A 22,544-nucleotide genomic window follows, 5' to 3' on the forward strand; every position below is an offset into this window, starting at 1 on the left:
TCTGCAGAAGCCTACCATGGTGAACCTTATCAAACGCCTTACTAAAATCCATATACACCACGTCAACTGCCTTACCCCTATCCACCTCTTTGGTCACCTCTTTCAGGAGCATTTAAGAGTTAATCACATTACTGTGGATCTGGAGTCATATGTGGACCAGACCAGGTAAGGACAGCAGATTTTCTTCCCTAAATGACAATATTGAACCAGATGGATTTTTACATCAATTGACAGTGGCTTCATGGTCACCATAATACTTTTAATTCCAGATTTTTATTGAATTCAAATTTCAGCATTTGCCGTGGTGGGATTTGTATCTGGGCTCCCAGAGCTTTGTCCCCAGTCACTGGATTACTAATTCTGAGACAATACCACTATGCCATCATTTCCTCAATGCTCTTTCAACAGCACCTTCCAAACTCAAAGGACAAGGGAACACCCTGGGAACACCATCACCTGCAAGTCTCCCTTCGAGCCATGCAATGTCCTGACTTGGAAATATATCACCATTGCTTCACTATCAACAGGTTAAAATCCTGGAACTCCCTAAGCATTGTGGGTTTACCTACATCACGTGGACTGCAGCAGTCAAGAAGGGAAATCACCACCACCTTCTCAAAATGGGCAATAAATGCTGGCCTGATCAGCAGCACCCTAAACCATAAATTAATAAATTAGGAGAAACAATCTCATGTAATGTAAGGAGTAGCTGCCTGAATCTATTACTAAGGTGGAGTTTTGTTGAAGATGGCTTGTCCCTTTAAAGCCACAAAGTTGAAAATGCTGTAAATCCTGGAGTCAGTTAGACATTCAAAGTTTCTTAGAATCTCTAAGTCCTTATCAAAGGTCTTAACTGAAGAGACTCACAGGCAGTGAGCAGGCTGTGGCAAGTGGAAAACTGATTATGTTTTAAGCAATGATGGCCCACTGAAGACATTGTAAAAGAAATGACTCCAGGTGAATGATATGCCGGCTGAGATTAGGATGGTTGGAATTATGCATTCTATCCTCTGACTTCAGCAAACTCAGAAATGGAAAAGAGACCTGGAATGCCCTTTCTGATTCTCAAACTCTTCTGCCGGAAGTCCTGCTGTGGGATCAGAGGGACTGAAATGCGATTAAGTTTTCCATGAAGTGGGAGAAAGAGGCAAAGGGAAACAGTCATGGATTGAAATGGCATATCAAAGAAAAGAGCAGCTGGAATGTGGACCCCTACTACTCTGTGCAATCTCTTCATGATTTTGACCATGTCTATCAAATCTCTTCTTAGCCTTCTCTCCAAGGAGAACAGTACCAACCTCTCCAATCTATCCTCATAACTGAAATCATGAAGGCCAGGTGCCCAACTTGGCACCATTGTTTGGTTTTTTGACCCTTCTCCTGTTCTGCAACCTCCGTCCCCTTGGTAATTAAAATTCTGCCCATTCCTGCCAATAGGATGTTGTGGTCCTGCCAAAGGCGATCCAACACCTTGCTGGCAGGACGGGTGAGCCATGCTCCAGACGTTGGTGGGACCAGAAGGTCCTGCCAACAGCCAATAGCAGGCTGCCTCTGTCAACCTTCATTTCTTTCTCCATGATGCTACCTGACCTGCTGAGTATTCCCAGCATTTTCTGCAGGCATTAATTGTTATTGACAGGATAAGTTCTGGAGCTTGCCAGGTATGTGTCTAGCTCCAGTTCAAACAGAGGCCTTTTACTAGGTGACAATTACTTGGCATTAGTTGGCAGCTATAAGGAATTTGGACTGTCATTTATATAATGTATATATAACATCTGAACCATGACACTTGAAAGTGAGCTGCAAGTTGGAATCTAATCAAAGAACCAATTACATTGGCAAATGAGAGAACAAAGAAAGCATACACGTTTTATAACTTTTTCTGAATCCTAAAACCAAATTCACAATGTTGGCCATTATGATATAACTTTGGTTATTGCAAAATCATATTCGATGATCTAACTGCAGTTCTCTGAATAGACCTTGCTCTGTGCAATACAAGTACTGTACCTTTAAACTCTGTCCTCACGCAGATGTGAACTGGGTCACCCCAACTGCAAGATACTTCCTGCTGAGTCCATATCTCACCTACACTAGCTCAGATATTAGCATAAAGTAATTAATATTTTTACAATCAAATCATATGATTACAAAGTTTAAAAATCAGCAAATGATAAAAGTATAATATATAACAGAACAGATAGTGAGAAAGTCTGTAATGTGCCTGTTACCAATGCAAGAATGGCTCTCTACCAAATTATAGGGCGGGATTTTACAGCCTCGCTTGTCCCAAAACCGAAAATTCCCACCCAAGGTCAACGGACCTTTCCATGGTCTGCCCCTCACCCACTCCGATTCCCATGGCAGACGGGACAGTTGTCTCTCAAGGAATGAGAGAAATAAATTCCATCCTCATCATCAAGCCTCAGGTTCCTTAAGGATTTCAAACTCTTACTTTTCAATGTTTTAATTTATAATTTGTAGAGATTATGAGATAACTTCAAATATTAATAAAATGCCATTAAAGTATGTAAGAAAAATGATCTATTTCACATCAAAATGTATTTCACTGACTGGGAGATCAAAAACAGAAACTTCTGGAAAATCTCAGCAGCATTTGTGGAGAGAGAATGGACCCTTTGTCAGAGTTGAGAGCTGGGCCCTGAGTTTACCAGCACAGCTGCCTGAGGCTCATAAAGTCATGCCTGAGGCCAGTGGGGAATGCTGTTCTGTGAGCCTCGCCCACCTGATTTTGGGGCAGCCAAACTGGTAAAACCGGGCCCTGAGCTCTGACGAAGAGTCATTCTGACTCAAAACATTGGCTTTATTCTCTCTCCACAGATGTTATCAGACCTGCTGCATTTTTTCAGCATTTTCTGTTGCTGTCAAAGCACCCTGACTGTGGTCTGATCATTAACTCAACACAGATTGTAGAGGTCAAGTGTGAGTTCTGGTGTGTTACAATTCAGTCCTGGAAACATATGCGCATGCATGTTTTAGAGCTACGGATGGTGAATTCAGAGGCTGTCACATATATGATCATGGCATTCTTACTCGTTACCATTATTGTGTGTTGGAAGGATTTGCAGGTTAATATTCAACCTGTTTGGCCGCGTTATGAACAAACCATGACCATCAAGCCCTGGATGGCACTCAAACCTGGTGTACATGTTGCTAAATGACTAATTGTCCCTTCCTCATTCTTCACATGAACGGCCAGGGTGAGCAATGACCTTATCTCTGAAATCCCAAGATTTAACCCTGATTATGAGGAGTCGGGAGGACCGGGTAATGAAGACTACCCACTTTTCCGTGAACTCTGGCAATATCATTTTGCCTCTGGCACCTGGCAGCAAGTGGGTACAGAGGGGTTCATGCCCAGGGAGTTGGCATCCATGTCAGTTGTCTTGCACGGTAATAACTTGCTGGTGTTTGGAGGCACTGGTGTCCCCTTTGGCGAGAGCAGCGGGAATGATGTCCACGTGTGCAATGTTAATTACAAGCGATGGGCACTGCTCAATTGTCGAGGGAAGAAACCCAACCGTATATACGGACAGGCTATGGTGATCATAAATGGCTACCTGTACATATTTGGTGGGACAACTGGTTACGTTTGCCTCACTATAGGAAGGATGTAGAAGCTATTGAAAGGGTGCAGAGGAGATTTACAAGGATGTTGCCTGGACTGGGAGGCATGCCTTATGAAGTTAGGTTGAGGGAGCTGGGACTCTTTTCCCTGGAGAGACGAAGGTTGAGAGGCGACCTGATAGAAGTTTACAAAATGTTGAGAGGAATAGATAGGGTGGACTCTCAGAGGCTATTTCCCCGGTTTGAAATGGTCGCTACGAGAGGACACAGATTTAAGGTGCGGGGAGGGAGGTTCAGAAGTGATGTTAGGGGTAAGTTTTTCACTCAGAGGGTGGTGAGTGAATGGAATCGGCTGCCGTCAGTGGTGGTGGAGGCGAACTCGCTGGGGTCTTTTAAAAGACTTCTGGATGAGTATATGGGGTTTAATGAGATTGAGGGTTATAGATAGGTCTGTAGGTTGGTAGGTGATGATGTGATCGGCGCAACTTGTGGGCCGAAGGGCCTGTTTGTGCTGTAGTGTTCTATGTTCTAAGAGGTTTTAACTCCTGATATTTTTTCCAAACCCATGCCCTGACAGCACCCTAAACCAGCGACAGAAATCACTGCTGTACTTGTGGGAACTGTCCCTGGCCGTCAGTTAAGTGACAAGGATTGGCAGGGTTTGCGGGTGTTGGGAGCGGTGGGATATCATGTAACTAATCACATTTAGATGATGTGAAGTTGCCAACATTGAACTGAGGTAGGCACGGTAAGTAGTCTCAGAACACCAGGTTGAAGTCCAACGGGCTTATTTGGTAGCATGAGCTTTCAGAGTACTTCCCCTTCATCAGGTGAGACATGAAGGAGCAGTGCTCCAAAACCTCGTGTTTAACCTGGTGTGAGACTACATTCAGATGTTCAGGTGACGCCTGAGTGAGAAAAGAAGCCCAGTGTATCTTTCTGGGTCAGAAAGATTCTGCCTCTCAGCTGTAAAACCTACCTTTGTGGGCTTCATCTGGCCTTTTCAGTTGAGCTTCTGCATGTTTAGTTAAATGAATAAACCATCACTGCTCCTGCATTCAGCTCTCCAATTTAAACAGCAGATCAATCCCATAAGATATTATTGCAGGGAGTCAGACTGGATGGGGAAAGGGTTGTATATGTTACTAATCCATTTTCCCAGCCCTCCCCCACCCATCTAGTTCCCACTGAGTGGACAGAGTTAAAATTGGTCTATTTGGAAGAGCTACTTGAGATTTTTAGCAGCCTATGAATTTCTAGTTATGGCTTCCTGAAAGCTGAAGGAAGTGCTCATTAAATGGGCATGATTGCTCTTCTCATATGTAATTCAGGAGAATTCAACACATTTGGTAAATTTGACAATGAGTTAAACAGAAAAAAATGCTGTAACAGTGATACAGTATAATGTGGCTCTGATTCATACATGATGCCAGCTTTTATATAGTACTTTTTGAACCCAGTTTCACATACCAGGAGAAGTAAGCCCTAGGAAATGTTCCATTGACTGAATGAACTGGGCTCTTTTTAATAGGTCACTCCCTTGCCCCCACTGTCTCTGCCTTCCCCATGTATTTCTTAATCCCTTATCTTTTGAAAAATGCACTGACTGGATCTAATTTTGTCTTTGTGTGACAGTATGGTTGGATAAAAGTGAATCATTAGCCTGTTTCACTAAAAGAGCAAGCGAAGTGAACTTTGGCAGAGATGTAAAATGAGTTCTGAATCTCTATCTCCTGTTTTATACTATTTGCCCCCATTATCTCTTCAACCTGTTCATCCTCCAGCCTTTAGTTATCCATACCATGAAACTTATTCCACAATTGCCTTTTGGATGAAAGTATTACTCCAGCTTGCCTACATGCCCTATTTTAACTGTATTCCCTTGGATTTGAATCTTTCCCCAAAATGAATAACGTTCCAGGGTCCGTTTTCTTAATTTCCTTCATTATCTTCAAAAAGAGAAGAGAAACTTGCATTTGTATAGCACATTTCACACCATTACCTTTATCTCTCACCTCAAGCCCTTTCAGGTAGTTTTAACAACGTGTTGTGTTTCAATAGCATCATTAAACATAATAAAATGTCACAAGGCACTTGGAAGTGCAGGAGCATAATTACACTAAGATTGAGAGTGAGATAAAGAGGGACGGTCTGTATTTGATGACCAAAAGGGCACCAGGTTTGTGTTTTATGTGTTCATGGGATAGGCTTTACTGCCAAAGCGAGCATTTACTGCCCTTGAGAATATGGACCTTCTTAAACCACTCTCCACCACAGCCATGCTGTTAGGAAGGGGGTTCTAGGATTTTGATCCAACGACAGTGAGGAATGATGATCTATTTCCAATTCAAGACGCAGTGACATGCAGAACTTCAGGCTGGTGGTGTTGCCATCTGTCTGCTGTCCTTGTCCTCCTAAGTGGTAGAGATAGCAAGTTTGAAGGGTAGAAGGGTTTGAAAGGTTAAAGGAGCTTTGGTGAGTTGCCGCAGTGCACCTTGTAGATTGGTACACACTGATGTCACAGTGCATCAGTGATGGAGAGAGTGAATATTTAAGGTGGAGGACAGGGTACCAATCAAGCAGACTGCTTTGTTCTGCAATGTGTTGAGATTCTTGAGCTCCGTTAGAGCTGTGCTCAATCCAGGCAAAATATTCTATTGCATTCTTGACTTGTGCCTTGTAACTAGTACACAGGTTTGGGGAACAGAGGGAGTCAGCGGTGCAGTGGCAATGGGTGGAATCCTGTTGAGATAACAGGGGGCTAATTTGCCAACTGGAAAGCAGACAAGAGATTCATGTTGCCTCTTTTCGGGAAGGCCCATTGAACCACAAATCAACCAGGTAGTGACTGTGTCTGTGGCAAACTTTCCCCTGGAATCAATGACAGGAAGTGTGGGGCAAGCGTGGGGAAGCTGTCAGCCAATCGAAAGCTGGTTCTTGTTCTCAGTACTGCCATGGAGAAGTCTGTTCCTGGAAGGATAGTCATCAGGATTTCAGCACTGTGGAGTGGCTCAGAAATGTAATGTTGGAATGGGGTGGAGGGGAGGAGGGTTTCATAAAATAGGGGGCGGAGAAAAGCAGTGCACAGGAGTCAACAGTATTGGCAGGGGGATGACTGTGCACATCCTTCCCTTTCCCCATGTCCAGTCCCTCAGTCGCTGTAGGACATCACTAACTACCCCTAATTCCCTCGACCCACTGGAAATGACAATCGCAAGTTTCTGTTCACACCATGTGTTGACAGGGCTAGTACCAGTGATGGCAGGATGAGGCTATTAAATTTTACTTCAATTATTATTTATTAGTGTCACAAGTAGGCTTTTATTAACACTGCAACGAAGTTACTGTGAAAATCCCCTAGTCATCACATTCCGGCACCTGTTCAGGTACATTGAGGGAGAATTTAGCATGGCCAGTGCACCCTAACCAGCATGTCTTTCAGATTTGGGAGGAAACCGGAGCACCCAAAGGAAGCCCACACAGACACTGGGAGAATGTGCAGACTTTGCACACACACTGATACAAGCCAGAAATTGAACCCAGGTCCCTGGTGCTGTGAGGCAACAGTGCTAACCACTGTGCCACCATGCCGCACCTAGTCATCAGTGATCATCATTTGGCTATTTAAGGCCTCGATAGATGGAAGTTTGGGAAATTTGACCATGGGCCTTCACAGCAGAACTTGATTCTGACAGAGGAAGACGGCAGGGTTCTTGTCTGCCACTTTCTCGCTTAAGTAAAAGCCTTTCCCACCTCCAAGCTCGCCACCAGCAAAAATGCAAGACTTCAGCCAACATCACTGGATCACAGAGATCTAACTAATTCTCTGGAGGCATAGGTTCAAGTGCCACCATGTCACCTCATGGAATTTAAATTCACATAATAAAATCTGGAAGTGTTAGCTAATCTCAGCAATGATAACCATAAAACTATCAACTATACTGTAAAAACCCATCTGGTTCACTAATCTTCTTGAGGGAAGGAGATCTGCTGGCCTACATCTGACTCTTATCAGTCCTCTGAAATGGTTCAGTAAATAATGCCAGGTTGGCACTGCCAAGGTAGGCCCTCAGGTCCACAGCAGACACTATCTCCCTACCCTGCACTCAACCCTGGATCACCTAGATAACAAGGATACTGATGTAGATTCCTATTTATTGACTACAGCTCAGCCTTCAACACTATTATTTCTACAAAATTCATCTGCAAATTTGTGGCCTGGGCCTCTGCTCCTCCATCTGTGACTGGATCCTGAACTCCCTAACCCACAGACCGCAATCAGTAAGGATAGACAACAACACCTCCTCCATGATCACATTTACACTGGTGCCCCACAAGGCTGTGTCCTGAGCCCCTTACCATACTCCTTATACAGGAATGACTGTGTGGCCAAATTCCCTTCCAACTCAATTTTCAAGTTTGCTGACGACACCATCGTAGTGGGTCAGATCTCATACAATGACAAGATGGAGCACAGGAAAGAGATAGAGAATCTGGTGAACTGGTGCAGCGATAATAGCCTGTCCCTCAATGTCAACAAAACGAAGGAGATTGTCTTCGACTTCAGGAAGCGTAGTGGAAATCATGTCATAAGAAAGAACATAAGAACATATATATCAATATGCCTATATCAATAGGGATGAAGTAGAAATGGTCGAGAGCTTCAAGTTTTTAGGTGTCCCGATCACCAACAACCTATCCTGATCCCTCATGCTGACACTATAGTTAAGAAAGCCCACTAACGCCTCTATTTCTTCAGAAGGCTAAGGAAATTTGGCATGCCTGCTTTGACTCTCACCATAGAGAGCACTGTAGAGAGCATTATTTCTGGTTGTATCACAGCTTGGTATGGCGCCTGCTCTGACCAAGACAGCAAGAAACTACAAATGGTCGTGAACAAAGCCCAGATCATTACTCAAACCAGCCTCCCGTCCATTGACACATTCTATACTTCCCGCTGCCTCGGAAAAGCTAGCAGCATAATTAAGGAACCCATGCACCCCAGACACACTCTTTTCCACCTTCTTCCATTGGGAAAAAGATACAAAAGTCTGAGGACAGTTACCAACTGACTCAAGAAGAGATTCTCCCCTGCTGCCATCAGATTTTTGAATGGACCTACTTCACATTAAATTGATCTTTCTCTGACTGTAACACTACATTCTGCACTCTCTCCTTCCCTTGTCCACAAATGGTATGCTTTGTCTGTATAGTGTGCGAGAAACAATAATTTTCACTGCACATTGATACATGTAATAACTTATATATCAAATCAAATTATATTTGGGAAGCCTCATTGCGGGTGGTCCTCCTTTTTGTGTGTGTGTGTGTGTGTGTGTGTGTGTGTGTGTGTGTGTGTGTGTGTGTGTGTGTGTGTGTGTGTGTGTGTGTGTGTGTGTGTGTATACACTCGTATGGTGAGTGATGGCATGGAGGGGTGCCCCAATCCCTGTGGTGGGCAGTGTGTGTCAAGATGCTCTGATGGTGAACAAAAAGACAAAGAAAATTACAGCATAGGAACATACCCTTCGGCCCTCCAAGCCTGCACCGACCATGCTGCCTGACTTAACTAAAACCCCTTTTGCTTCCGGGGACCGTATCCCTCTATTCCCATCTCATTCATGTACTTGTCAAGATGCCCCTTAAAAGTCACTACCGTATCCACTTCCACAACCTCCCCCAGCAACAAGTTCCAGGCACCCACCACTCTCTATGTAAAACATCTGCCTCGTACATCTCTTTTAAAACTTGCCCCTCGCATCTTAAACCTGTGCCCCCTGGTAATTGACTCTTCCATCCTGGGAAAAAGCTTCTGACTATCCACCCTGTCCATGCACCTCATAATCTTATAGACTTCTATCTGGTCTCTTCTCAACCTCCGTCGCTCCAGTGAGAACAAACCAAATTTCTCCAACCTCTCCCCATAGCTAATGCCCTCCATACCGGGCAACATCCTGGTAAATCTTCTCTGTACCCTCTCCAAAACCTCCACATTCTTCTGGTAATGTGGCAACCAGAATTGAACACTATATTCCAAGTGCAGCCTCACTAAGGTTCTATAAAGTGTCAACATGACTTGCCAATTTTTAAACTCAATACCCTGGCCAGTGAAAGCAAGCATGCCATATGCCTTCTTGACTACCTTCTCAACCTTTGTTGCCATTTTCAGTGACCTATGTAGCTGTACACCCAGATCCCTCTGCCTATCAATACTCCAAAGGGTCCTGCCATTTACTGTATCTTTCCTATCTGTATTAGACCTTCCAAAATGCATTACCTCATATTTGTCTGGATTAAACTCCATCTGCCATCTCTCCGTCCAAGTCTCCAACTGATCTATATCCTGCTGTATCCTCTGATGGTCCTCATTGCTATCCGTAAATCCACCAATCTTTGTGTCATCTGCGAACTTACTAATCAATCCAGTTATATTTTCCTCCAAATCATTTATATATATTACAAACAGCAAAGGTCCCAGCACTGATCCCTGAGGAACAGCACTTGTCACAGCCCTCCATTCAGAAACACACCCTTCCACTGCTACCCTCTGTCTTCTTTGAGCCAGTTTTGTATCCACCTTGCCAGCTCACCTCTGATCCCATGCGACTTCACCTTCTGTACCAGTCTGCCATGAGGGACCATGTCAAAGGTCTTACTGAAATCCATGTAGACAACATCCACTGCCCTACCTCATCAATCGTCTGTGTCACTTCCTCGAAAAACTCGATCAAGTTCGTGAGATAGAACATAGAACATAGAACACTACAGCACAAACAGGCCCTTCGGCCCACGAGTTGTGCCGATCACATCAACACCTACCAACCTACAGACCTACCTATAACCCTCAATCTCATTAAACCCCATATACTCATCCAGAAGTCTTTTAAAAGACCCCAGCGAGTTCGCCTCCACCACCACTGACGGCAGCCGATTCCATTCACTCACCACCCTCTGAGTGAAAAACTTACCCCTAACATCACTTCTGAACCTCCCTCCCCGCACCTTAAATCTGTGTCCTCTCGTAGCAACCATTTCAACCTGGGGAAATAGCCTCTGAGAGTCCACCCTATCTATTCCTCTCAACATTTTGTAAACTTCTATCAGGTCGCCTCTCAACCTTCGTCTCTCCAGGGAAAAGAGTCCCAGCTCCCTCAACCTAACTTCATAAGGCATGCCTCCCAGTCCAGGCAACATCCTTGTAAATCTCCTCTGTACCCTCTCAATAGATGCGACCTCCCCTTCAAAAAATCATGTTGCCTCTCATTGATACATCCACTTATTTCCAAGTGGGAATAAATCTTGTCTCGAAGAATCCTCTCCAATAATTTCCCTACCACTGATGTAAGGCTCACTGGCCTCTAATTGCCTGGATTATTCTTGCTACCCTTCTTAAACAAAGGAACAACACTGGCTATTCTCCAATCCTTTGGGACCTCCCCTGTAGCCAGTGAGGATACAAAGATTTCTCTCAAGGCCCCAGTAATTTCCTCTCTTGCCTCTCTCAGTATTCTGAGGTATATCCCATCAGGCCCTGGAGACTTGTCTACCTTGATGTTTCCCAAGAACCCCAATACCTCCTCCTTTGTGATCTCAATATGATTCAAACTATCTACACATCCTTTCCCAGACTCATCATCCACTATAGAACATTACAGCGCAGTACAGGCCCTTCAGCCCTCGATGTTGCGCCGAAACTATGGTGGGTGCTTGAGTATGAGTCCATGATAGGAGGGAGAAATGCTTTTCGTTTAAATCACCCTGATCTGGGGATTCCTGGTCTTGCCAACTTCTTTAGGTCCCATCCCCAAATTGACTGCCTAATTCTCATTTCCCCTTCTAAAATGATGTGGAGATGCTAGTGTTGGATTGGCATTGGACCAGGTTAAACTCCAACAGATTTCATTGGTATCTCACTCACCTGATGAAGGAGTAGTGCTCTAAAAGCTCGTGATACCAAATTAACCTGTTGGATTTTAATCTGATATTGTAAGACTTCTTACTGTGCCCTTTCAAAATGCACAGCATGTTGTTCTCAATCTGGCGAGAGAAAAACGGTTGTGGAATCTGCAAGCTTCACACCAGTTTTCTCACCTGAGCCAACACCCACTACATTCTGGGAAGATTTGTCCTCTAAATGCAACTCATTGTTATTAAATAAACCTGTTTCACAAGTTAGAGACAGAAAACCAAGATAACAAAAATTTCAGCCATGAGGAAACACCAAAGAGGTTGGCCTTGTTTTCTTTGCACGTTCAAAATAATGAAGAGATTTGATAAAACAGTTCCACACTGGGAGATTCATTGATGAAAACTATTAAACGGCAAGGGGAAACTGGGAGATTCTCCCTTTACGGCACAGTAGCACAGTGGTTAGCACTGCTGCTTCACAACTCCAAGGACCTGGGTTCGATTTCCAGCTTGGGTCACTGCCTGTGTGGAGTTTGCACATTCTCCTCGTGTCTGCATGGGTTTTCTCCGGGTGCTCTGGTTTCCTCCCACAGTCCAAAGATGTGCAGGTTAGGTTGACTGGCCATACTAAATTGACCGTAGATGCGTAGGTTAGAGGATTAGTGGGTAAAATGTATACAGATATGGGGGTAGGGCCCAGGTGGGTTGGTAGTCGGTGCAGACTCAATGGGCCGAAGGGCCTCTTTCTGTACTGTAGGGTTTCTACGACTCATTTCTATGACTCTTTGGCAATGGTCATTGCTTGGCACCTGTGTGGCATGTATGTTATTTGCCTGATACTGCTCAGACCTTGCTACGTATTGGCACAGACTGCTTCCTTATTTGTGGAGTTATAATGGAACTGAACTGTCGTCAGTGGACACCCCCACTTTTGATAGTTTGATTGAGGGAGGGTCATTAATGCAGCAACTGAAGGTGGTCATTGCCTATGTATGTAATTGTGACAGGCGGGGAAAAGCTAAGACGAGTAGGTAGGTTTTAAAGAGAGAGAGATTTGGGAGGGAGTTTAGAGCTAAAATAGCTCAAAGTGTGACTGCCACTCTCCCAGAAATAAAACATTAAGATTCAAAGCTAGTGGATTTGCAACGTGCAATAGATAAAGTACAGTAAAATTTTTTAAAGTAAAGTTTATTTATTAGTCATGAGTAAGGCTTACATTAAACTGCAGTGAAATTACTGTGAATTTTCCCCTAGTCGCCACAGTCCAGCACCTGTTCAGGTCGATGTCCTTAACCAGCATGCCTTTCAGAATTAGAATTCCTTCTCATGTTTTTTTAAAACATCCTCTCACGCATTTTTTTGATGAGGTGACAAAAACGGTTGACGATGGGCGAGCTGTTGATGTCATCTATATGGATTTTAGTAAGGCGTTTGACAAAGTCCCTCACGGTAGGCTGGTAGAAAAAGTTGAGGCACATGGGATACAAGGACAGGTAGCTAGATGGATTGAAAACTGGCTAGGCAACAGGAGACAGAGAGTAGTAGTGGAAGGGTCCTTTTCAAGCTGGAGGTCTGTCACCAGTGGTGTGCCGCAGGCCTCAGTACTGGGACCTCTTCTCTTCGTAATATATATAAACGACTTGGAAGAGGGTGTACGTGGTGTGATCAGCAAATTTGCAGATGACACCAAGATGGCAGGTTTGGCCAGGATAGTGAGGAAGACTGTCAGGTGACACAGCAGGATATAGATAGGCTAGTATGCTGGGCAGGTAGATGGCAGATGGCATTTAATCCTGACAAATGCGAGGTGATGCATTTTGGAAGGAATAATGCAGGGAGGAGTTACATGATAAAAGGTAGACCAATTAAGAGTATAGAAATGCAGAGGGACTTGGGAGTGCAAGTGCACAAGTCTCTGAAGGTGGCAACCCAGGTGGAGAAGGTTGCGAAGAAAGCTTATGGAATGCTAGCCTTTATAGGAAGGGGTATAGAGTATAAGAGCTGGCGTCCAATGCTTCAGTTGTACAGAATGTTGGTTAGGCCGCATTTGGAGTACTGCGTGCAGTTCTGGTCACCTTACTACCGGAAGAACGTGGAGACCCTGGCAAGAGTGCAGAGGAGGTTTACCAGGATGCTGCCTGGTATGGAAGGACTGGGATATGAGGAAAGATTGCATAAACTGGGGCTTTTCTCCTTAGAAAGACGGAGATTAAGGGGGGATCTGATAGAGGTGTATAAAATAATGAAAGGTATAGATAGAGTCAACAGTGGCAGGCTTTTTCCTAGATTGGAGACAAATATCACAAGGGGTCACGAGCTAAGGGTGAGGGGGGAGAAGTATAATATGGATACTAGAGGGAGATTTTTCACACAGAGGGTCGTGGGGGTATGGAATGCACTACCAAGTAAGGTGGTGGAGGCAGGCACGCTGGACTTGTTTAAGGTTTAGTTAGATAGGCACATGAGTGACACAGGGATGGAGGGTTATAGGCGACAGTTTTAAAAAGGGTCAGAGCCTCGGGACGACACTGGTATTGTAATATTACATATTAATGTTTTGTCTCTTTTAATCCACAGGTGTCGGTCCACCTTGTTGTCTAACGAGGGGCATGCACACGGTGGGTCGTGCATGGGCTGCTCTTGGATGTTTTGAGAGTGGCCTAGTACTTCGTGTCATTGTGTGTGCTTAATCTTGGACCAGCAGATGGGCACCACAACACTCAGTGACTATCACTGCTAGCTGTGTAGATACATGGATTTGGGCCAGTGTCTGTGGGAGTTTGCGCATTCTCCCTATGGTTGCGTGGGTTTCCTCCGGGTGCTCCGGTTTCCTCCCACACCCCAAAGATGTGCTTTTAGGCTGATTGATGTACCAAATTGACCCTACACTATTCTCCCCTGAATCTGGTTACAATAGGGGTACCATTGGCATACACATGGGGCAAGGTAGGTGTAGGAAAATGCTTTGTTAAAATGGCGGGGCGGGCTCGTTGGGCCAAAGGGCCTGTTTCCCATGCTGGGTTGTTCTTTGTTCTTAATACCATCATTTATCAGAAGTTAATCAGAAATAACCTTTTGTTATTAGCTAACTGTAGGACACCATTATATTTTAAAAACGAAATTAGCAGATAATACCACAGTGCTTCATGCACGAATGTGAGAGGAAAGCACTTGAAGAAATAAAATCAGGTTTTGGTATTTGAGCAATGTCACTTCATTTACTCAATTAAAACCCTCCATGATTTTGACTACCTCTATAAAATCTCCCCGACCTTCTCTACAGTACAGGAAAGAGATAGAAGATCTGGTGAACTAGTGCGATAATCTTTCCCTCAATGTCAGTGAAATAAAGGAGTTGGTCATCGACTTCAGAAAGCATGGTAGAGGACATGCCCCTGTCTACATCAATGGGGATGAAGTAGAAATGGTTGAGAACTTCATGCTTTTAGGTGTCCAGGTCGCCACCAACCTGTCTGGTCCCCCCATACCGACATTATAGTTAAGAAAATCTACAACGCCTCTACTTTCCCAGAAGACGAAGGAAATTTGACGCGTCAGTCACCAACTTTTACAGATGCATTGTAGAAAGCATCTTTCTGGTTGTATCACAGCTTGGTATGGCTCCTGCTATGACCAAGACTGCAACTGACTACAAAAGGTCATGAATGAAATCTGTCACTCAAACCAGACTCCCATCCATTGACACTGTCTACTCTTCCTGCTGCCCCGGAAAAGCAGGCAGCATAAGCAACTCACCCCGGATATACTCTCTTCCATCTTCTTCCAACAGGAAAAAGATAGAAAAGTCTGAGGACCCATACCAACAGACTCAAGGACAGCTTCTTGCCTGCTCCTATCTGACTTATGCGGAAAAGTGCGAGGTAATTCACTTTGGCAGGAATAATGGATGTGTAGAGTATAGGGCTAACGGTAGGACTCTGAATAGTATGGATGAACAGAGGGATCTAGGTGTATGTGTACATAGATCCCTGAAAGTTGGGAATCAAGTAGATAGGGTTGTTAGGAAGGCATACGGTGTCTTGGCGTTTATTGGTAGGGGGATTGAATTTAAGAGCCGCAGCATCATGTTGCAACTGTACAAAACTCTGGTGCGTCCGCACTTGGAGTATTGTGTGCAGTTCTGGTCCCCACATTATAGGAAGGATGTGGAGGCTTTGGAGAGGGTGCAGAGGAGGTTTACCAGGATGTTGCCTGGTATGGAGGGGGGGTCCTATGAGGAGAGACTGAGGGATTTGAGGTTGTTTTCATTAGAAAGAAGGCGGCTGGGAGGGGACCTTATTGAAACATATAAGATGATCAGAGGTTTGGATAGGGTGGACAGTGATAGCCTTTTTCCTCGGATGGAGAAAGCTAGCACGAGGGGGCATAGCTTTAAATTAAGGGGTGGTAGTTATAGGACGGATGTCAGGGGTAGGTTCTTTACCCAGAGGGTGGTGAGGGATTGGAATGCCCTGCCTGCTGCAGTTGTGGATGCGCCTAGTTTGGGGGCATTTAAGAGATCCGTGGATAGGTTTATGGATGGAAAGGGTTTGGTTTAGGTTAGAGGGTCATTGTTTTTTAACTGGTCGGCGCAACATCGTGGGCCGAAGGGCCTGTTCTGCGCTGTAATGTTCTATGTTCTATCTTGCATTAAGTTGATGTTTCTTTGCACCCTAGCTATGACTGTAACACTACATTCTGCACACTCCCCTATACTTTGTATAGTGTGCAAGAAATAATACTTTTTACTGTATACTAATACATGTGATATACCATATACTAATACATTCACTGTATACTAATACATAAATCAAATCAAATCTTCTCTCAAGAGAATAATCGCAGATTTTCCAGTCTGTCCATATTAACTAAAATTCTTCAATCCCAGAACCATTTTAGCAAACATTCTCTGCACACTCGCCAACATCTTAGCATTATTGTTAATAAGAAAAATGAAATGTCGACAATCTGTAACTGTCCCCACGCAAACCCCCCACAACCCCAATTAACAATGACCATTTTGGATAATTAATTTGGACCACAATGCACAGATTTGAAAGGAGACAATTCTTTAGACCCCATACTTAAATATTCATGCTTTTAAAACTAATCTCAATAAAACTAAATTCCCATTTACAGACTATCTATGCATCAGTCTATACAGAATACTGAACAGAAACTTGAAGTTGCAATATCTTAGTTCACGCTTTTATAAAACACTCTACAATTTGACTATCCTACTGCCACGTATTTTATACTGTAATTTAAAATGTTGAGTAAAAAGCTGAGTTAGTGCTTAAAACCACCTTCAGGTGGCACCAGCAGCCTGCAGTGGAGTTTGTAATAATGTAATAATCAGAAAGCCTTGCTTGCACTTACCTCTTCACACGACACCTCAGAACACTGCACACGGTTCCCTAAGATATGTATTAAAGAGGTGAAAGCAGCCTCATTCAAAGTGTCTTCTCCTGGGGCCAAGAGATCCACCACTCTCTTGAAGACCTCTTGTTTAGAGATAAAGAGAGATCCATTTCCCTGTGAAGCTGCCTGCTTTAGGACAGCTAACACCACGGGGAGCAGTAGAGACAGACTAAGCATAATTCAGAAAACAATTAAAAAGGAAAAGATCTTTTCAATCAGTTCACACAATGGCTTATTCAGTGAAACCTTGAGTACTTCAATGGAAAGAGGTTCAAATGACTGCTGGTTAAAGTTGTTGAGTTTTATAACTAATCTTGTGGTAAATGTCCCCCCCCCACTCCACCCTGCCTCTTGATTGGCTGGGGAAAGATTAATGATGTCAGCCATTACACTAAAGGAAACTCCCAGGTTTGTAAATCTCACTTTAGTAAGAAATCCAGCTATTGGGCTATCAAAACAAACACATTCACCTGAGCATATACATTTTGCTTTCATTAATAAATATTTCTAGAAAAATAAACAATTTGTTTTAACAAATTTGAAAATATGTACATACCCCTAGTGAGCACAATACAGGTCCACTTCCTGAACCTGGTTACACGCCAAGTCATCCAGACTCTCCCCTTTAATAAGTTATTGGCGGTAAACGAAATGTCAGTCTGGTTTTAGGAATGTGAAAATCACTGTCACTTCAAAACAATGTTCCACTCCCTTCTCTCCAAGTTAAATTTTCTTTCATCCTTGGTTTCTTTGCTGCATTTTTGTCTTAACCTTTTTCACCCAATTGTTTTATTTTTCTTCTGTCTTACTATTAGATTTCCTTCAGATCACATACACCATCAATTTATTGTGCATTTTGTGTACATGGTGTCTTTTCAAAATAAAAGTACTTTTTAAACTTAAAAAACATAAAAGTGCTGGAAATTCAGATCCCACCTATCAACCTCCCAAAGGCAGCTTAGCCTCTTAGCACTGATCATTTTTATTTGTGTTTTTCCTTCTACAACTTTCCAAACAATTACAGTGAAATTCCATCTCTAAAAGGAAATGAAACATTCTTTTTGCATCCAAATTTCATTCTTCCTAATCTGGTGGTGTTGGGATAGAATTTGATTTAGGCCCATTTCGAGAACATCAGAAGGTGGAAGCTTGAGTCTCAGCTGGAACCAAACTGTCGGTTTGCATCCTAATTTTTCAGTGAACTGTTGGTGCCTGGCAGACCCTGAGAGGTATGTTTATGGACTCTGGGACTCCAGTTTAGTTAGCTGCCATGCTGGACAGAGTCCTCAATTAGAGCTGCTGGGGTTGAGAGAGGGGTGTAGTAGAAGGGTCTGTTGCATACAGTATCACCCACGCAGAATCATAAAATTGTTACAGTGCAGAAGGAGGCCATTTGGCCCATTGTATCTGCAATAGCTGTCCAAACAAATATCATGACTTAATGTCATTGCCCTGCCTTTCCCCCATATAGCTGTAAGAAGTCCCACAACACCAGATTAAAGTCCAACAGGTTTATTTGGAATCACGAGCTTCCAGAGCACTGCTCCTTCATCAGTTGAGTGGGACTCACTGATTCACTCACCTGATGAAGGAACAGTGCTCCGAAAGCTCATGATTCCAAATAAACCTGTTGGATTTTAACCTGGCGTTGTGAGGTTTCTTACTGTGCCACCCCAGTCCAACGCCAGCATCTCCACATCCTGTATACCTGCACATTGTTTCTATTCAAATAATCATCTGATGCTCTCTTGAAGGCCTCAATTGAACCTGCCTCCACCACACTTCCAGGCAGTGCATTCCAGACCCCAAGCCTTGCTGTGTGAGAAAGTTTTTTTTCGCATCACAATTGCTTCTTTTGCAAGTCACCGTAAACCTGTGCCCTCTCGATCTAGATCCTTTAATGGGCAAGAACAGTTCTTTCCTATATACTTTGTCCAACTCCATCATGAGTTTGCATATCTCTATCAAATCTCACATGAATGTAACAAGGCAAATAACCCAGAGCCAAGATCAGTCTACAAATGGACAGAGATGTGTTAAAGACCTAGGATGGAATCAGCATGCCACCAGTCCCTCCTACTGTATAGATGAACTTAGTTATGAGTTTTTAATAAAGACTTGCTATTATTATATTCAAGACCACAAAGCCTACTTCATGGTGTTTGAAGCAAGAACCTTCATGTGGGAAATGGAGAACAGGTGTGAACATGGGTTGGTGGCAACCTGCAGTGTTGCAGGTGTTAAAGAAACACCTGTTTCTCTTTGTCTTCACATTGAGGTACTCTGGGAAGCTTCCAACAGTTCCTTTAAGAATCGTTCATTAGGCCGCATAAAGATTCAAAAAAAATTTTGAACAGGGCAGACCCAGCACAAAGTCAGCTCAACAACTGTGTTTTTGCAACAGAGATCATGAAGCTGGTGTTCGTTCAGAGACATGAAAGAATCTTAATGGTATCAGATGTCTTCCAGGCACTGCAGGGGTGGGGCAGACAGCAGGCGTCCTGCACCTGAAACATAGACACAGCAAGGTCCAATTTCTCTCCAAATGCTCGCTGTGCCCACAGGTCACAGTTGTTTTTCCCAACTCAAGAGACCGTTGGGATGGCACAGTGGCCCCAGAGTTTGCATTTTCTCTCCTTCAGGTGCTCCAGTTTCCTCCCACAGTCCTTACAGCGCCAGGTCAATTCCAGTCTTGGGTCATTGTGTGGAGTTTGCATATTCTCCCCGTGTCTGCATAGGTTAGGTTGATTGGCCATGCTTAAATTAACTCTAGTGTCAGAGGATTAGGAGAGTAAATATGGAGGGGTTATGGGAATAGGCCTGCTGGGATTGTAGTCAGTGGAGACTCAATGGGCCAAATGTCTTCCTTCTGCATTGTAGGAAATCTATGATTCTATGAGTGTCGGAATATACAACCATTGTGGGATATCCTGAAACCTTCTCTCATAATGCCCACATAAATGCACAAACGCTGGTTAATTGTCCCCTCACTAGCTCACTGGCCAGTTTTAATGCTCACAATTGGTCCAGTTAGCTGAGTACAGACTAGGCTTCATAAGAACATAAGAAATAGGAGCAGGAGTAGGCCATCTAGCCCTTCGAGCCTGCCCCGCCATTCAATAAGATCATGGCTGATCTGAAGTGGATCAGTTCCACTTTCCCACTTTCTCCCCATAACCCTTAATTGCCTTGTCTGTCAAAAACCTATCTACCCGTGACTTAAATATATTTAGCGAGGTAGCCTCCACCACTTCAACGGGCAGAGAATTCCAGAGATTCACCACCCTTTGAGTGAAGAAGTTCCTCCTCAACTCTGATCTAAACTGCCCCCCTCTTATCTTGAGGCTGTGTCCTCTAGTCCTGCTGTCCTTTCTAAGCAGGAAGAATCTCTCTACCTCTACCCTATTCATCCCCTTCATTATCTTATACGTCTCTATAAGATCCCCCTTCATCCTTCTAAACTCCAACGAGTACAGACCCAGTCTATTTAGCCTCTCTTCATAGTCCAACCCCCTCATCTCCGGTATCAGCCTAGTGAACCTCCTCTGCCCTCCCTCCAAGGCCAATATATCCTTTCACAAGTGCGGCGACCAAAACTGCACACAGTACTCCAGCTGTGGCCTCACCAGTGCCCTGTACAGTTGCAGCAAGACCTCCCTACTTTTATATTCTATCCCCCTCGCTATAAAGGCCAACATTCCATTTGCCTTCTTGATCACCTGCTGCACCTGCAGACTGGGTTTTTGCGACTTGTGCACAAGGACCCCCAGGTCCCTCTGCACCGTAGCATGCTGCAGCTTTTCGCCTTTTAAATAATAATCCCCCCTACTATTATTTCTGCCAAAGTGGATAACCTCACACTTGCTAACATTATACTTCATCTGCCAGGTCCTCGCCCACTCGCTCAGCCTATCCAGATCCCTCTGCAGACTTTCCACAATTTGCTTTTCCACTCATCTTCGTGTCATCAGCATATTTCGTCACCCTACACTCAGCCCCCCTCCTCCAGACCATCTATATAAATAGTAAATAGTTGAGGCCCCAGCACCGATCCCTGCGACACTCCACTAGTCACCAGCCACCAATCAGAATAGCACCCATTGATACCAACTCTCTGCCTCCTATTAGACAACCAATCCTCTATCCACGCTAACACCTTACCCCCAACTCCGTGCACCCTAACCTTCTGTAGCAACCTTTTATGAGGCACCTTATCAAACGCCTTTTGGAAATCTAAAAACACCACATCCACCGGTTCCCCTCTGTCTACTGCCTCATAGAAATCCTCACATCCTCATAGAAATCCAATAAATTCGTCAAATGCGACTTCCCCTTAACGAATCCGTGCTGTGTCTGCTCGATCAAACCATTCTTTTCTAGGTGCCTCACTATTTCTTTGATGACGGATTCTAGTGTTTTTCCAACTACAGACATTAAACTAACCGGCCTATAATTCCCTGCCTTTTGTCTGCTACCTTTTTTAAACAGCGGCGTAACATTAGCCGTTTTCCAATCTTCTGGCACCTCGCCGGAATCCAGCGAATTTTGATAAATAATTATTAAGGCATCCATTAGCACCTCTGCCATTGCTTTCAGAACCCTGGGATGCATTCCATCCGGTCCCGGGGACTTGTCTACCTTCAGTCCCGTTAGTCTATCTTAGGCTTCAGAGTTGGGATGTGCCTTATATTTTTGCAGCTATGAGAGACAAAAAGCTGCAATATGTATTACACTGTTGCTGCTCCTAGCTATCTCAAAAACATATAACACGTTAACCAGAATCAATGAATTACACGCAGTCTCGATGGATGGTAGACTTCATCCTCCTGGCTAACATTTGCCAATCAAACACATTCCCTGGCTCTTCATTCATGTATAGGCTGAAATTTTCAAGCCCTTCCTGCTGATGGGATTTTGAGCAGTGACCCCTTGTGGCACATTTCCTGGCAGTGAGGGTGCAGGGTATGCAAAACCCCTGTATAAGCTGGCAAGACTGGAATATCCTGCCACCGGGGAATGGTGGGCTGCCTCCGCCGCTGGAAAATACAACATGAGGGGGGCTGGAAAATCCCACCAGTAGGGTGGAACTTTACACCCTTTCCTGCCAGTGGGATTTTCCAATCCCGCCAAATTCAATGGGCCTTTAAATTGCTCGGGTGCTTGAGAGGGAGACACTGGGAGGATGATTCCTACTCACGTGGAAATCTAGAACTAAAGGACACAATTTCAAAATAAGGGATCCCCCATTTAAAATGGAGATGAGGAGGAATTTCTTCTGAGACGGCGATTAATCTTTGGAATTCTCCACGGAGAGCAGTGGGGGCTGGTCATTGAATAAATCCATGGCTGAGTTTGACAGATTTTTGATTGACAAAGGGACTCAAGAGCTTTGGGGACAGGCAGGAAGATGGGGCTAAGGCCACAATCGGATCAGCCATTATTCTATTGAAATGGGAACTAGGTTTGAGGAACCAAGTAGCCTACTTCTCCTATTTTTATTCATTGTGGGATATGGGCGCCGCTGGCTGGCCAGCGTTTATTGCCCATCCCTGGTTGCCCTTGAGAAGATGATGGTGAGCTGCCTTCTTGAATCGCTACAGTCCATATCCTGTGGGTTGACCCACAATG

At 44.2% G+C, this 22,544-nt stretch overlaps 1 protein-coding gene across 2 annotated transcripts in view; it reads right to left on the minus strand.

Annotated features, from left to right (window-relative positions):
* slc39a4 (solute carrier family 39 member 4) overlaps window positions 1-17,539 on the minus strand; it is a 69,006-nt gene extending 51,467 nt beyond the window's left edge. The window contains exon 1 of one of the 2 annotated variants that reach the window (XM_080213940.1): window positions 17,473-17,539. Coding sequence is in view for 1 of the 2 variants with exons in the window: in XM_080213931.1 (XP_080070057.1) it covers window positions 16,875-17,093 (219 nt within the window). In the remaining variant the exon portion in view is untranslated. Of the gene's footprint in view, window positions 1-16,874; window positions 17,209-17,472 lie in introns of those variants that run through there. The other variant, XM_080213931.1, reaches the window with a different exon arrangement.
* Window positions 17,540-22,544: the final 5,005 nt, after the last annotated feature.

This window comes from Carcharhinus amblyrhynchos, chromosome 2 (assembly GCF_965287045.1).
Source record: "Carcharhinus amblyrhynchos chromosome 2, sCarAmb.v2.hapA, whole genome shotgun sequence".
Lineage (NCBI taxonomy): Eukaryota > Metazoa > Chordata > Chondrichthyes > Carcharhiniformes > Carcharhinidae > Carcharhinus > Carcharhinus amblyrhynchos.